This window comes from Thermobia domestica, chromosome 15, assembly GCF_964235325.1.
Source record: "Thermobia domestica chromosome 15, izTheDome1.hap1.1, whole genome shotgun sequence".
NCBI lineage: Eukaryota > Metazoa > Arthropoda > Insecta > Zygentoma > Lepismatidae > Thermobia > Thermobia domestica.
In genome coordinates this window covers 131572173-131590143 of record NC_137468.1, presented here as the reverse complement: position 1 = coordinate 131590143, position 17971 = coordinate 131572173, and the positions used below count along the sequence as shown (strand labels likewise).

The window sequence follows — 17971 nt, the reverse complement described above, 5'->3', positions numbered from 1 at the left end:
GTAGTAATTATAAAAATTGCATTACTTTTATTAGTAGTCTTGGTAGTGTACAATACTAAATATGTTCTATAAGGATATTGAAGGGTATAAAAACTTCTACACACTGTGTATGGCACAGGTATTCTTTTTTTTACAATTAGTAGTATTATTTTTTTCTTTACAAAATATTGATATAATTCCCTTGTATATGAAAAGTAAGACGCAAGTTACAAGTTATTGAGTCTGATACCAAAAGAAAATGTTATCCTCGAAATTAGCCTACATAAAGAAGTGATATCCAACAAAAACCATTCCTGTAAAAGAGCCAAGTACGAGTGGCCTTAAAAAGAATTGAAATCACAAAAATAGGCGCCAAGTTCTGGTGGACAACAGTTACAAACACTCACTGGCTCACTTCAAATTTAGATTTGATACTTGGCTGTTGTCTCTATGGTTACCACTAGCTCACAATTATGTCAAACTACTTTATAATTTTCAACAGACAACATAGGCAAGTTTCAAATCTAAATTTGAAAGTGTTTCCTTGAGTGTTTGTAACTGTTGTTCACCAGAACTTAGCGCCATCCTTTCATATAGCAACTTGCGCGGTACTTCATTCATAGAGTTTCTAAGCAGGGGGTAGGGGGATTCATTCTCGAGATTTAAAAAAAAAATCGCATCGTGTTCCAATGTTATTCTGACGACAGCAAAATTACTTATTCGACATTAGAGTAAAATTCTTCCCCAATTTTTTTCTCGATGGCACAACTTGCGCCATTCATCCCTCCTGTGGGCGGTCCTTCTCTCTTAAAACGAACCAACCTATCCTTTGCTATGGCGGCGTGGGAGACCCGGGTTCAATTCCCGGCGGGAGTTCATGTGGTTCGGATTCCACGTTAATCAGTAGGTCCACGTCTCATATAGCCTCGCTGCTGAACGGGACGCTAAACTAAAATCAACTCAACTCAACCTTTCCTATGGCTACTTGCGCCGTACTTCATTCATCGAGTATCGAAGCAGGGGTACGGAGGTTCACCCCGGAAAATTTTTGAACATTAGCTTCTCAATATCGTGTTTTAATGCTATTCCGACATTAAAATTGCTAGTTCGAAAGTAGAGTAAAATCCCCCCCAAAATTTTTCTCAATGGCGCAGCTTGCGCCATACATCCCCCCTGTGGGCGGCTCTGGTCCGCTCCATGCTCACCCTTAAAATTCTCAGAGCTCTTCTTTGCACCAATCGTTCAAAACCCCTGGTATGTTGTTTTATCATGGTATGTTATTTTAGGCCAGTTTCCCCTAGTATACATTGTTCAATTTAGAACAACACTTATAATTCGAAAGGAAGAGAGATACACATGTGTGATTGATTACTTTGTCTCAGTACAGAATAAACTCTCGGAGGAAGAACAAATTAAACGAAGCCTTTAACGTAGGCTACTTCTAGGCTAATGGAGACGGATAATAAATGAACGGCTTCCTGTTCAAATTAAGAGCGTGTGAAAATGAAAGAAGCAACTGTGAACCAGAATAGGTTGAAAACGATTCTGTAAAGAACAGCGGTGTTAAGCGGCATGTAAAAAAAATAGCATTTAGTATACAAAACTTGCAAGGAATGTGATGAACTAGTGCTCAAAAGACTCTCCACATCACAACAGGGATTCCCAGAAATTATGTGAATACAATTTGGGTGAAAGTAGGTTGCATGAAAGAATTTCCTTCTTGTAATTCCGTGGAAGATGATAATTCGGTGCATATAATCAATGAAAATGTACGAATCATGAACTGTTGGGCGTGTGGCATAACGATACCAGGAAATACAGTTTCAAAGGCTAACTTTGATAGAGATACTCAGAGGTACCTTGTACAGTATTTGTTCAGTATATGTACACGAGACAGCTGTGAAGAGTAACAATTCACAGACGGTGCTGAAATTGTCTGCTGTTGACCGCATTGCAAAGTTGACATCGGCGAAGCAAATTTTGCCGAGTACGATCAAACACGCCTGGTATTTCGGAGATGACTGCCGCAATATTAAAACTCGGGCAACAAGTTCTTCGACTGTCGTGACCGGTGTTGCATACACAAGGCGTTTCTTCTTCTCCCAGAAAAAGAAATGAAAGGGCGTAAGGTTGGGTGAGCATGGTGGCCATAACAGAGGTCCTTTTCTGCCATTCCAACCATCTATAACATTTCATTTAGGTAAGTTTGCATATTCCTGTCAAAATATGCAGGTACACCGTCATCTGGAACCACATTTGCTGTCTTATGTTCAAGGCCACAATTTTAATAGTTCTGGGAGAACAACGTAAAAATAAAAGGTACGTACCCCTACATAGGGGCAGTAATAAGTAAGGTTCTACCACAAAATCATCCGCTATAACTCACCATAAGCTCACACTGAATCTGTGATGCTGATCGTTCACTTGAGTTGGAATTTTCAGAACCATACATGGCTATTGCGAGAGTTCAACGTACCAGTGTTTGTGATATTATCTAATCAGTCTACAGAACAACATTTTCAGACACTGGGGTAGCGATACCTTGTCGGAGATACCATTGACAAAACATTCTGCGACGGAAAAAGTCCTCACGTGACAGAGCATGTATTTTCTTTAATTTAAATAGGTGTATTCTTTCTTCACATGAAGATGTTCCACACAGTCACATGACTTGCGTTCAGGCCCGAGGCGCGATTGCTTCCAATTTTGCGTAAGTAGGAGCACTATCTTTTTGGTTCGAGGTTCTTCCTTTTAGTTCCAATTCTTGTTTCTCCGGGGTTACACATTTCTATCGACGAGAATTGTTTTCTTGCATATCCCATTCCCCTTGACCACGTCGGCTCCACGCTGATCCTACGGTGAGGTCGTGTTTATTGGATAGCCAGAGGAATAGCTTTAGTTCTCCTCGCAAACACCCCGGTGTGAAGTTGCGGCATTCACACGCATTTTCTATTTATAAATATATATTTAATATCGACTTTTATGGGTATTAAAACGTCAAAATCGGGTCTGGGCTTAGTCTATCCTTTCTCAAACATCCAAAACAAATGACAGCGAAACAAACTGTCAAGTTGTAGATAGTGTGGAAAAGAGAAATATCGTGATGCATGTATTCTGATGTCTTATAATTATGGATAAAGATACTGTTAGCGCCAATGCTGAAGCAAATCATCCGAATGTTATTAAGGGCTTATACTCTTTCCTCATTATTAAAGTTATTAATTATAACACCGAATAGGTTAAATATATCAAGAAATTACTTAAGTCACTTTATTGGTGGAAACGGTCGACGGTGTCGGTAGAACCCCATCGTCTCTCTCAGTGTGATATCAGGTTGGGACATTCTAAATACCATTGAGGAGGAGATTAAATCAGAGATGGCTGACCAACATGTTGCAGAAATAGCTCGTATCAAAAGTAAGAAGTCAGGTGAACTCGATTCTACTGTCAGTGATTTTTATTTTCAGTTTGCCTACACTTCCGGACAACTTAAGGCTCGCTTCTATATTCCAGTCCTTTACGTTGTTTCAAATGTCACCATGTCGTATAATGCCACTTATGGCCAGGGTAGTCATGTTGCGGAACATACATCACTCAACCAAAAACAATTTGGTATACCTAAAAAGCCCAGTAACAAACGCATTGGAATCAATGTGCTGACCACACAGCATTTAACTAAAATAATTCTCTTAAGTGTAGAAATTCGCTAACAATCTCGTTCAGGGTCGATGTGGTAACCATACATCATTCAATTAAAAGTCATCTGTTATACGTAGAAACCTCAGTAACAATCACGTTTGGGTCCATGTGCTGATCACTTATCGCTTAACTATAAACATCTGCTAGGACCAGATATCCAATAACAATGTGTTGATAACACATCACTGAACTGAAGGCCGTCCGGTAGGTTTATAAATCCAGTAAGAACCGCATTAGAGTCAATTTGCTGATCACACATCCCTCATTTAAAACCATTCTGAAAGGCTTAGAAACTCAGTGACAATCGCGTTTGGGTCACTGTGGGTACCACACAAAACTCAACTAAATGCAATCTGGGCCTAGTAATCAAGTAAAAAACGCGTTAGGGGTCGATGTGCTCACGACACATCGCTCAGCTGAAGTCGTTTGGTAGACCATAATTCGGGGCTGTAATGTCAGGGAATTGTATTATTATTATTGGTAAATGAAGTATGGTTTTACAAATTGAATGCTGAAAAAGGACCCTAAACTTCAGATCAACGAACCTACTAATGACCTCATCACAGGGAGTCGAATCTAGGAGCATGCGCACATTAGGATTGGGTATCAATTCCCAATGCAGAAAACTAAGAGTTGTTTACGGCAGTTTTCTTATTAAATACTACTTTATGTAATGTTCACAGGCAGAATATGTCTTTAAACATGCTACTTGTGCCTTAGAACACTCTTTACTTCTGAGTGTCTGATTTCGAAGCTTTTGCATGGTTCGTGTGCTGGGCAAGAGAGGGAGAGTAGGGTAGGTCAACTTCACAGTCGAGCAGTGTTGCCAAGTTTTTTACTCTCATTTTACGGTTCTCAGCAGATATGCTTAAGCCAAAAGGAAAATATCTATTTCTTCTAGTGTACACGTATGTTCAGTTTTTAACTATAAAATATTTTAAATCTGAGAATTTGGTGAAAACAAAATCAAGGAACCGATTAAGCATAAAAGGAATATGTAGACTTCTGGAGATAGTAAGATTATTATTATTCCGTCACAAATTATTTCCTAGATTATAAGCTATTTGGGGTCCCTGGTTCGATCCTAGCTCACATCAAGTAGGATTTGTGATGACAAACAGCATGTGAGTGGGTTTTTTTCAGAATTTTCTTGTTTCTACCCACTTTCTTCATTGCGCTATTTCATTCATTCTCATCGTCTCCTTTAGCCTACGTGGTATAATAACCATAGGACGTAAAACTGAAAAAATTCATTTCACAGAAGTTACTTATACAGAATGAAAAATATTGATGAGAGATTAATTTCAAATTACTTGACTGGGTGGAATGTAAGGAATATCATAAATATTAAGTCCATTATAGTTTTGTGCGTCGTTAGCTGCATTTATACTTCAGTTCTTCATTAGACATACTTCCTAGTTTTCATGTTAAAATGTCTTGATTTCATGGTTCGTAGTATGACGATGTCAAAAGAAAGGAAAACATCTTGCTTGAGTGAGCTGATACTTTTTGAGGCAGTCAGCATTCCTAAAAACTGCACCAACTTGATCAAAAATTAAAATATGAAATTATTTTATATTTTGATAATTCCTTTGTTTTAATCATAATGAATATTTATGACTAGAAACGCCCGTAGGATTTTCTCCCACCCGCAATAGGACCGATACATAAGCAAAGTCGCGAATATACATAACTTGATACAAATAATTTACTTCATGTAATGCAAATATTATTGACGAATATTGCATAACTTTATTTACTATAGTTAAACACATATTAAATTTAAATCTTGTAGTGAGTGAGTTAGTAAATATAAGATGTTTGGGCATGTGTTTCGTACAAACGAAACCCTTTCGAAAATCCAGAAAGGGGAAATTGCCCTCTCTTGCTCTCTGTGCGGGCGTCTATACTTAGAACTACTATAAAACTACCCAATGTATATAGAGTATTAATAGCACATTTTCTGCTATCGAGAGAAAAAAAATTACCCAGAATTCTTGCGCGACGTGACGTCACGTGGAAGAGAGCACGAAACAAACACATTGTAGGGAATACAGTAAGCGGTGTCGATGCGTGAAATTTATAAAGAATGGGTAATTATTGAGACAAAAATGAATAAAAATAACTTTGTTGTTGCTCAATGTTCGAATTGAGAAAGGAAAACTCCATGTATAACATAGCACCCCTTTTCTAAAATGTTATTGGTACAACGACAATGAGTTTCTCGGTGTAAACGCGCAATCAGAATCAATGTAAACAATGCTAATATTTATTCTATTCATTTCTTACCGAAAAATTATGAGACAGACTTACAACACGAACTTCATAAGCTACCTGTAAGAAAAAAAAAAAACCGCAATTTCTTCTCTGCATATATCGAATTGGCATGGAATTGTTAAGAACGAACAGAAGTAAAAGGTTAAGAGAAAATTATTTATTTTTCAAACATATGAAGTTGAAGAACTTGAAAGAAATTTATATAACTAGAGACATGGATGCAGATCCTGTAGGACGAGCAAAAATGTTAGAAAAGAGGATTTGCCCATTTTGTCCCCATAACTCCGTGAAGCCAAAAAAATAATCGAGACAAACCTGATAGGCTGCTCTTTTTTGCGCCAGTAATGCTCGCTCAAAACTAGGTTTTCCGTATGCCAATATGTAGTGTTCATTGCGTTTATTCTTTTTTACATACTCACTTTAACATTTAAAATGGTTACATGTGCAGCTTACGCATTCGTGTTCGTTACCTTCAATGGGGCTCGCGTTCTTATTTCCGTTGAGGCTCGTGCTCACTTGAGCTAGGACTCATTCTCCAATAAGGATCACACTCAGGGTGGGATCCAGGATTTTCTGAGCGGGGGTGCACCAATAATTACCAAACTAACCAATCACACTGAAACTCTTCAAAGTGACATGTGACAATATTCTTACCCTTGACAACGCTGACACATAGAACGGGGGGAGGTTATTTTAAAGAAGGTCGCATGTTTTCTGTCCTACTTGACAAATGTTATATTGTTTTACTTGGTGAATTCTTTTCCTTCAACCTTCAGAAAATCGACTTAATGTATTGCTTTTACAAAGCTATGTTTTCTTTTAAGACCCAAACGAAACATGATGGCAGAAAGTTTCGGAAAGTGTTGCTATTTTCACTGCTAGCTTCTCATTTTAGATAGTGTATATTTACAACGAAGGGGTGCACGTGCACCGGTGCACCCCCCTAAATCCGGCCCTGATCACACTCACTAGACTGCTGGGAGCTCGTGCTCACTAATTTCATTGGGGTGGAGGCGCAGTGGCTCAGTGGTAGAGAGTTCACCTCCGGTGCTTGGGGTCCCTGGTTCGATCCCAGCTCACGCCGTGTGGACCTTGTGGTGGACAAACACCGTGCTTGTGGGTTTCTCGGGGTTCTCCCGGTTATTCCCACTTTCTTCATTCCACCATTTCATTCATTTCTCATAATCACCGCCTCCTTTAGCCTAACCGGCATAATCGTGGGACGTAAAACTTAAAGATTTCATTTCATTTCATTTTCATTTTAATTTCATTGGGGTACACGTTTATTGGGTTTGGGCTCACTACACTCAATAAAGCTCGGGCTTACTAATCTGAACTAGAGTAAGGGTCACTACCATTAATGACCTCGTGCTCAGTGAGGTCAGTGGGGCTTGCATTGAGTTTATTACTTTCAGTGGGGAAAGCGTTCACTATTCTCGTTAAGGCTCGCTCTTACTGAAGCTCGGACTCATATCCTTCAATGACGCTCGCGTTTTCTCAGTCTCGGTCTCATATCTTCCAGTAAGGCTCACTCTCACTAGGCTCCTTGGAGATCGCGCACTCTAATCTATTTCGATCGAGCACGCGATTAGTTAGGTTCCGGGTCACTAACCTTAATTAGACTCTTGCTCACTCGAGCGTGCTATCTTCCGTCAACTGGGCTCGACCTCACTCATCAATTGGGCTCAAACTCACTGACACCAGTGTGCATTAATGTGGGCTCGGGATCCATATTTTCAGTGGGGTTCGCGCTATTTATTCTCGTTCAGGCTTGAGCTTTCTTGATCTAGGACTCACATTCTTTAATGAGGTTCGAACTCACTAGGCTCCTTGGAACTCGCGCTCTCTAGTCTCCTTCGGTCACGCATTTGCTTGGATTCGAGCACACTAATCTGGATTGGACTCGTGCTCACTTGTCTTGGCTCACTTCCGTCAGCTGGGCGCGATCTCAGTATTTTTTTTACCATCAATATAACTCGAGCTCACTGATACCAGCGCGGTTTTCACTAATGTGGGCTCGGGTTCATTACCTTTAGTGTTCTCGTGCTCATTATTCTCGTTGAAGCTCGTGCTGATTTGGCCCCGGACTCATATCTTTCAATGAGGCTTGCACTAACTAGGTTCCTTGGAGCTCGTGCTCTCTGATCTCTTTCGGGCAAGCGCTTACTTGGACTCAGACTTCAACACTCAGTGGTACTCGAGCTCACTGGCGTTAGTAGGGCTTGTACTCATTTTTGCTTGGGCTCACATCCTTCATTTAGGCTCGTGCTTACCCAGGTTCTGGCTCAGATTTTTTAATGAGACTTGCAGTTATTAGCCTCCTGGCACTCGCGCTTACGAATTTTGTTCGGGCACATTTTCCGCAAACTAAACCCAAAATGTAGTAGAAACACATAAAAACAAGAACATTTAATTGAGCAATCTCAATCTAAAAAATAAATAAATAAATAAAGCCCAAACAATGAACAAACACAGTGCAAGGAAAAACAATACATGCGTTCCGGGCTCTGTGACTTCTGAGGGGTGCAATTAGAATTATCACTAACATTTCCTATCAATATTCATAAAACAACAACAATGAGTGGATGATAACATTAATATAAATTTATTATAATATAGCAATTTACCCTGCGTATTTGTAGTGTTAGAATTAGTAATATTTTTGTCTCTATGTAGTTTCAACAATCAAATGAAGTTAGAATATGCTCGGAGTATACAAAAAGTATATGTTAAAAGCAGAAGACGCAATTTACTCTCTTCCGCGTGACGTCACACTTCCAGCGACCAATGCCAGTTGGAATTGCATATTTAGCAGCCCCTGAAAACTACCATAATACACAATCTGACGTCTCTCAATGAGAAAAGAACGGAGTCTGAGGGCCATTAAAACATCAGGAGCCCTCCTGCATTACTAACCCTAAGTAGCGCGGCTGCGAAAAATAAGTTTTTGCATTACCGTCCAAGCTTCCTTAAAAAAAAAAAAAAAAAAAAAAAAAGCCAGGGTAGTATCTAAACGTAAAGGAGCTGGACTGGAGAGCGATTTTTCTTAGCTCCGGAGGGGTGGGGGAGGGCGGCTATCGCTGACAAGTGGAGGAATTCGTAACTATTACAAAAGTTAACTATTTAGCGGTTGTCGAAGTTCCTGCAACTGCTAACAAATGTGATCTCCAATGTTAAGAAATAGCAGCTCTCTACCATATACACAATGTTATTAGACTAGTGGCAACGCTCGTTACAACTGAAAGTGTAAATCTCTCTTTCTCAGAACAGTTTTTCTTTCAGTTTTTTTTAAATGAATTTCATAGAGATCATCAATAATGTCTTGCGCTCAAGAGCAAAGGTTTATTTTTACTAAAACATTAAGAGCCTTATGCAAAGTCGTTCTGACGCATGATTAGTGCCTTACTAAAGAGGTCGACTAACATATCTTTCCTACAGTAGTCAGGCCTTTAGTATGACGCTAATCATACGTCAAAACAACTCTGCATAAGGCCCTAATAGTCTACTTGAAAAAATCTTTACTGTTAAAGAAAACATGCGATTGCCCAACCATGCAACATACAATACCAGTCGTCTCTGCTGTATTCTTCAACTAACCAAGCATAATTGACATTTTGTACCGTGTCCTGCGAAAACGAACTAAGCGCCACTTTTATACTTTTAAGAAAATTACGTGTAAAGGTTGATGTCCAGCATTAATGTAGCCGTAATCAAAAGTGAAATTATGTTTCTTTTTTGGAAAGGTGTTGGTTTTCCTCTCTTTTCGATTGTGCAAAACGTTCTAATGCTTATCAGGAACCAATCGTCGCATTTACGTGGATTTTCAAAGTTTGGCGCTTAGTTCATTTTTGCATAACACGGTACATTTTATGTAATTCTGCTGCTCCTCATAAGATGGCACTACCTAATCATTGGCCCTTGGGCCTTACTGGAGGAGTCAGTGTAATACTTAGGCTAAAAAGTTTAGAGACCACCGTTCTAGATGAAAAATTTAAAGAATATATCAAGTTTGCGACTTAAAATTACCATAATTTCCTATAATGGTAACTATTTTTTGCTCTATAACGATATTATAATATGCATTCATTATCGTTCAATTTGCACCCCTATCTGTGCCAGAAATGCTGGGAAAATGAACCAGATCTAAATTAAATTCGTAAAGATGTAGTTTTTTTCCTAGTCTTTGGAAGGCGGTTTCGGTTTTTGTGTACAGAAGTTACAAGTAGGGTATCTGGTGTGGTAAACTATGGCAACTAGACGAATTAGAAAATAGCAAGGTATTATTTGTTTCAATCCATATTTTTCTAATAGAAATTTTAATTAGAAAGGAAGATTTAAGTACTGGGAAGAACAAATGGCTAGAAATGGGCCATTATGATAGGTGAGTTGACCAAAATCATAGGCAATAGCTAAAACAACATTTTCACTAGTTAATCAGTATACCAAAATCGCCCAGCTAATCAGTGTATCTAAATCGTTAGATTTAGCAGTAAAATGGCTAAATTGGCATAGATTTGAAATTTAATATGCTGCTGCAGTTAGTATATCAGTATATCACCACTTCTGTGCAAGTCCATTCTGTTCTGACCACTCATGTCATCTTGAGGCATTTTTGGAACTAGTTGCACTTTGTGACATGCAGTGGAAGAATTCTTCACGTTGTACACAATAATTCTTTCAGAATGGTATTATAAGTTTGAAAAATATTGGTAATACTATTTATGACTAGCAAAACCACTTTGAATCGTTAAACATGTTTGTTTTAATCAGTGGCGTATTTATGGGGGGGTGCTTCCGGGCTTAAGCCTCCCCCCGAATTTTACTATAGTAAAGTATATGAAATATCTTGCAGAATTTTCATATTTTCAGGCAAATCCCCCCCGAAAGTTAGCAAAGCCCTCCCCGAAGCAAAATCGTAAATACGCAACTGGTTTTAATGCTATGTTTGTGAAGCCTCTGGACTTTCAAACAGATAAGCTGTGCATTATGAACGGAAATGATTCAGTTCAAATTTAATTTAAAATGTACTCTTTTCTTCTTTTCTTCTGCAATTTATTGTATTTACTAATTGCTTAATTTGATGTTAATAGTTGCTAAATCTTTCGTTATTTAAGATTAATATGTTTAATTGTGTTTAGTGCTAGTCAATATAAACTATATTACATTTAGGCCTAATCAAAAAAAGAAAATCCGTAAAATATTAATTGTATTTTTACTTTTTCTATAGGGATCTCGTCCTGCAAAGTTAGAAAAAGCAGATATTTTGGAAATGACTGTCCGCCATCTTCATAAATTGCATCAAAATCACATCAATAACAATCAGCTTGAGAATCTGAATGATAAAGAATCACATTTCTGTGTGAAATTCAGAGCAGGATTTCGGAAGTGTGCTGAAGAGGTTCAAGACTTGCTTAGTAAATTCAAAGGAATAGATCCAACACTTAGAGATCGATTAAACTCACATCTTGCCCACTGTTTTGACAATTTGATCAACGACTCCGTTGTTTCAAGTAGCCAGGACATTGTGGATAGTACAGTGAATCAACGGACTTCGAATGAAGACGAGCAGTGTCGAGATCGCGTAGTTGACAACAAACATGTAACATCAGAGACATCAGTGTCGAGATTAATGTCTCAGGTAGTCATACAAACTCCCAACGGATACACTCTTCTTCCAACCAAACTCCCCAATGGTGATCTCGCTTTTGTTATTCCTGCTGATCTCAAACCAGTGCATGAAGAATACCTTTCACGACCTCCCTGTGTATCTAGTGCATCAAAAGACTTGTGTACAAATCCAGAAAGACAATGGTCTCCAGCAGTTTCCACGAAAGACTCTCCGCAGCCATTGGAATCTCTTTGGAGACCATGGTAACAATAACAATAACATTTTAAAGCTCAGTGACACTAATTCCCAACGAAATTACTGGAGAAGTTAAGTACTACTAGCTCACTAACTAGAGTACACCTTATTTAGTGAATTAGCAAAGAACCATCTTCGCGATACTTGTATATTTATTTTTCAAACTCCAATGAAAATGTTTCCACAAAACACCAAGACAAGGTGAATTTTGACTTATGGATATTTTCTATGACTTCGTTGAAGAGTAGATGCAGCATACGTCATTGTTAAATATTTGAAGAATATATGGAATTTCATGCATGAACTCATACTTAACATGTAAAAGCTGGCTGGCATTGGTCATATCCGTTTAATCTTGACTATATGTAATAAGGTTTTGTAGTTACCATATATTTACTTTCTAAATTTGCACTGTTCTTGATCACTTTTCGTTATTTAAGAAAATAATAAAATGGTGGAGAGCATAGTAGAGTGGTGGTTTAAATGTTATGATAATAAAGTAAAAGAATATAGAACAGGAATATAGGCCTATATATAAATGACTTAAAACTAAATAGTTTTATAATACAGATTTTTAAATGTAAATTTAATTCAACGGAATTGTTTTATTATTAAAACATTTGTAAATAAATATTATCTTCTATGAGCAAGAATTTTCTATTTACATCTCAGACACCACTTTATTTTTATCGTGCTACTAGCCTTTGACTAACTGAGAACTTTTACCCAGGACCCTGCATTTGCTCAGCCTACAACATCGCACCTTATATTTTAGTCTTTTCTTACTTCTCTGCATGGCAACAATACGTTTGTGACATTATTATTTGCGAAACATTCAAAACCCTTTTCCCCTTAGAATACGTATTTCAACCAAAGTGAAATGATAGAAACTCATGTTGGCCCAAGTGCAGTGTTCAAAAATTCATTTCAAGTGATTCACTCGCTTTTTCCTTGTAATGAGACTGACAACTTCCAAATCATTTTTATATATTGAGAACAAGAGGCATTGCCCTCTTTACTCGTTAAAAGTGGAATTTCCGAAAATTCTGTTTCGGAATTTCGAGGTACGGCGATATTATAATAAGAATTGCAACCCCCACCCTTTTCATTCCCTTCTAGGAAAAATATCAAGAAACGATAATATACATTTCAAACTTTTTGAAAATGAGAACTTCATAGTTATACTAAATTTCAAGTCTCTACCCCTCAGAGATCCGGAGATATGGACATTTTGTTCAGTAGCGTAGCCAGGAGGTGTGTTTGGGGGGGGGCCCAAGTGCTGTTATAGGTACATATAGAAAAATTACAAACAAAAAAAATATATGAACATAAAAATATATAAAAAATTACATACATCAAAGTACTAAAGTACATTGCCGGACCTCTTTGGGGGGGGGGCCGGCCCCTCCGGCCCCCCCCTTCCCTACGCCACTGGATAATTGCCACCCCTATTTCTCCCTTTCCTCATCGAATTTCCATCCTATGCACTGTCAAAATTTCAAGTTTCTAGCTTAAGCCGTTTGGCCTGAAAGTTGAACAGTCAGTCACGCATTCACTCAGGACGATTTCTTTTAAGTATGGGCGGCTTTGGGAAACATGATGTATATCACATTTTCTAACTTTCGGTTAAACTGGGAAAGAAGACTCAACATTCCTATGCAATTCAATGGAATGACACGTATCAAACAAGTTTTCCTTGCATCCGTAAGTGCATTTCCGAAATTAAGCTAAAGACATACTGTTCTCTAGTTTAATTACAACCAGTTCCACTTAACAACTAAATTTCATTGGAAATGGAACTTACCAATATGTTCGTCCGAGCCACTCATACGTATAGAAAAAGTTAATTAGCTTGATAATAATAATTTTCAAAAATCATGAGAAATGAGAAACAAATCAGTGCGTAAATTGATTCTTGTTTACTTTAGCGGTACCTAATACATTTATATTGTAATATAGCATAATATATAACTTACAATGTAGTAGGACATGATGCTTTCTGCATTTGTTCCTTTGGCCTAGCTTGAATCCTTGATATGGCATGCCAGAAGTATTTCTCAGAAGAACCTATCTTCTTGAGAATGGCTTTAGTCAAGTCAATTTGTCAAGTGATTCGGTACTTATATTAAAAAAAAAAAAAAAAAAAAAAAAAAAAGACGTTGAAGTTTGTTCTACAAACAAGTAACTGCTAAAACCTTTGCTGCCTTTCGAGCAGCACTGCGAACTATAGATCATTTTAATGAAGGAAATTTCAGTTCTTGCCTCTTTGTTATTATTAATTACACAGCCATACAAATAAAAGTTCTGTGTACCGGACCCCAGGATATGGATTCGATGTATTGTTTTACACAGAACCCACAGGACGATTGGCCATCCGATTTTTATTGTTATGGGCGAAAAACTCGAGCGATTTTGGATACCGAGGATACACGTAACCCAGCAATACAAAAAAAAAAAAAAAAAAAGTTCTGTCCAGTTGACTCCAGGATATGGATTCGATGTATTTTGTTACACAGAATCCAAATTTCGAAACTCCAGGATGATTTGACCGTGCCATCCTTTTATGGGAGAAAAAAATGAGCGATTTTGGATAGATAGGACACACTTTTTCGCCCACAAACGAAACTGACATGAGCAATTGTCTTGATGTTTAGAAATTTAGATTCTGTGTAACAAAATACTGCGAATCCATATTCTGGGGTCCGGTGCACGGAACTTTTATTTTTTTCTGTGTGGCTGTGTTATTAATACCTTTACAAGGAGTATACGTACTGGGTTTGTTATTTACTTTTTTCACTTTCAACAAATGCTACGTTTTCTCCATCTAGTGACGGGACACCCCCCTAAAACGGGACTGTCCCGGTCAAAACGGAACGTATGGTCGCCGTAACTTCGTGTAAATCATATACTGGTATTATGAATGGGCCTATAACTTCTCTTAATCAATAATACAAAGCAATTATTTTAAAAATAACAATAGTTAAATTCTGAAACATTGTAAATATTGAATGAGAATAGGAATGCTACCGAGACCGGGACGTACATTAGTAAATCGAGACGAGACCAAAACTCAACATTTGTGGCCATGTTAGCTAGGCAAGTATGAGAGATGTGTTCCTTCGGCAATCCATTGTACGGGAAATAGGGTGTTGCCAGATTGGGCGATATTTTAAGTGCCCTTGCTACCAACATTTTAAATTGGGCGAAATGCTACTTTTTGAGTTAAATTTACTTTTAATTATCTGTAGGCTATAACTCTTAACAATGCGCTACTTTCTTATTTTCATATTTCAAATCATAAATTATGTATTAGTTTTATGTGATATAATAAAAGTTTTGTTTTTTAAGTATGCCTATTCTGTTTACAATGACCAATAATTTTATTAAAACTAACCTGTTCGATAATAGTTCAATTATTGTCTTAGTATATATTAATCTCCAGATCTGACAACACTATACTTCTGTTGAGTTCGCACTGTTGCAGTATCACTGATCATATTGCTGATTCAGTTAATACCTAATACTAATAAGTTGCCACACTTGGTACAATTGTACCAAATTCAGCCCTTTATGTCATTCATCGATCCGTTGGTACCACGCTAGCTTTTTCAGCCCCTTTTGTGAAGAAGTTGGTACAATTCTACTCAATTCAGCATAATGTAACAAATACTTGTCATATTTTCAAATACTTGTTACATTTTTTACAAATGTCTGTTTACTTACTTTATATTCTTCTTACAGTCTATTATCCTCCTTTGGTCGTGAAATAAGCGAGAATAAGGTGCAATAATTTACATTTTAATATTTTATTATAACGCACTGTTTACACAAGAACTCGGAGGTGATCGACTTGTTCCTCGTTTCATATACTTTTTTCATATATGGCCATAATACCGTTTTGATTTATTGATCGCCTTGAAATAGAAGCGTGTTTGGTTTCCTTACAATACGGCTTCCTTACAATACAACTTTTCCGAAGATGATAACTGTTTTCCTTTTTGATTTGTGGCCTCTGTTATACTTCCTACGTGCGAGAAAAGTTTCATCTACTTCCACGGTTGTCCTCCTATTTGGATTTTAAAAGTAATTTTTAAAAAGAGTACTTTCTTGATTTCCACCCTTGGAAGAGCGGGGGAGCATTTGCGCCAACTACTTGGGTGCTCCGGGGATACATTTGCACTTACAGGATTTTAGATAGAAACAAAATAAAATAAATACTTCTCATTTGCCATTATCAAAAAATTAATAAACAAAACATTAAAATGGAAGTAAAAATTTCTAACCTCTAAAACATAATTGTTTGTTTCAAATGTGTTCGTGCAAAGGCAACCAAGCAACACACTCCCCCTTTCCTTCCCTGTCTCTGGACGAGTCAAAGGCAGTCCATACAATAAAAATTGGAACTATATTGTGAATAGAATCGAGCAGAGATCTTTATGACAGTGTTCATAAAAGATTTTAACTAAAAGGAAATCAACAAAAAAATATCGAGACTCCCCTGAAAACGTATAACACGCTCTGCCATTGATATGCACCCACATAAATTTTGGAAAGTCGGCGCCCTTGCGGGGGAGTGTTCTAGTACTTTAACTCTTTTAGTTTCATGTTGTACAGCCATATATTACACTGGTATAAAGTAATGAATTCAGCCCTTTTTGTTTCAATTTGGTACTAATTTTCAGCCCACTCCAGAGCTAGGACTGTGACAACACTGCTAATAATTGAACGGAGTTGTGTAAAAATGAACATTGCAATTTTAATTGTGATTCAGTACTATCCATCTTAACATAGTGAGTTACTGAAGTAAGTATAATAAAAACATCCGAAAATAATCGCTGCCAGCTAAAGAATTTAGGGAATGAATTAAAGAAGTGAAGAATAACAGTGAGAAAGCATACTGTAAACGTTGTAAAGTGTATTTCAGAGTCAACAAAACTAACTTAAGCGAACACATGTCTCCTTGTAAATCCTTTTACACTATCATAGTCTGCCAAGTTCATTGCACACTACAATTCTACTGCTCCTGACTGGTGATGGGCAGTGGTAATATTCCCGGTAGGAAGGAAAATAAAAAATGAGAATATTCCCGGGATTTTCCCTGGCATATAAATTCCTGGGAAGGAATTTATTTCCATTTCTTTACTTTATCTTCCAAATTATAAGAACCATGTGTCTAATTACTTTATTTTCCTTTATTATTATTTACTTCTACGTTTTAAATAAATTGGAGACTTAAAAAGTAAAATTCGTTGATAGTACTTTACGTAACTAATAATATGATATTTTAAGTTCCATTTCCATTTGCACTAAAAAGTAGCAAAGTACTAATTTACAAATGATGAAAAGGGACCAGTTTGTAAAGTAATGTAGTAATTATGTAGAAATAGAGATGAGGTACTATCAATACACCCCAAACCACAGGTAGTAATAGACGTCGGTCTGTCTCCTGTCTCTGACGAATTTCTGAAAAGGTGCTCGGGCTTCTCTTACATATGAATTAAGGCATGAAATTTCGAGAAATAGGTAGGAAGAAAGGTCGTGTGTGGCAATATTACGTGCTAAATTATAAAACTAGATCAGTATCTTGCAAATATCGTGAACATAAATATGTATGCGCAAATGTGTCTTCTGATACATGGTGAGACATGTGTCTTCTGACAGTTACCCAACCTAATTTGTTTATAACATTTAAAAATGTAATATGTTTATGATATCAATAGTAGAGTCAAGTTTAGAAAATCCACTTAGATATAAATTTAAACTGTTTAGAGGTGTAAAAGTATGTGGAATTACTATACCATTTTTTCCACATATTTACTTGTATAGAACATATTGTAAGTAAATATACATTTATGCGTACTCTCTAAAAATAATAAAATATTAATAAAATAACAATACCGTTCAGAATATACATTTTGAAGAATCCTCTGGGTATAACAGTAATAATATACGGTGATAAAAAAACTAATTAACCTTTGAAATCATAATATAGTAATAGAATGCAATTTTCTTTGTGTTTGTAAATCAATTCCCGTAATACTCCCATTTTTGGGAATATTCCCGGGAATTTACCCATCACTACTCCTGACGTAGTATGGAGTTTACTCTAACACACCACCAACACCAACAGTCCGAAACTGTTGTTGCTGCCTG

At 37.1% G+C, this 17971-nt stretch overlaps 1 protein-coding gene across 1 annotated transcript in view; it reads left to right on the top strand.

Moving 5' to 3' along the window:
- Window positions 1–17642, top strand: part of LOC145671238 (protein hairy-like) — a 66881-nt gene extending 49239 nt beyond the window's left edge. Inside the window, exon 3 of the mRNA XM_081740139.1 lies at window positions 11183–17642. Within this exon, the coding sequence (XP_081596265.1) occupies window positions 11183–11830 (648 nt within the window). The 3' untranslated portion in view covers window positions 11831–17642. The remainder of the gene's footprint in view (window positions 1–11182) is intronic.
- Window positions 17643–17971: the final 329 nt, after the last annotated feature.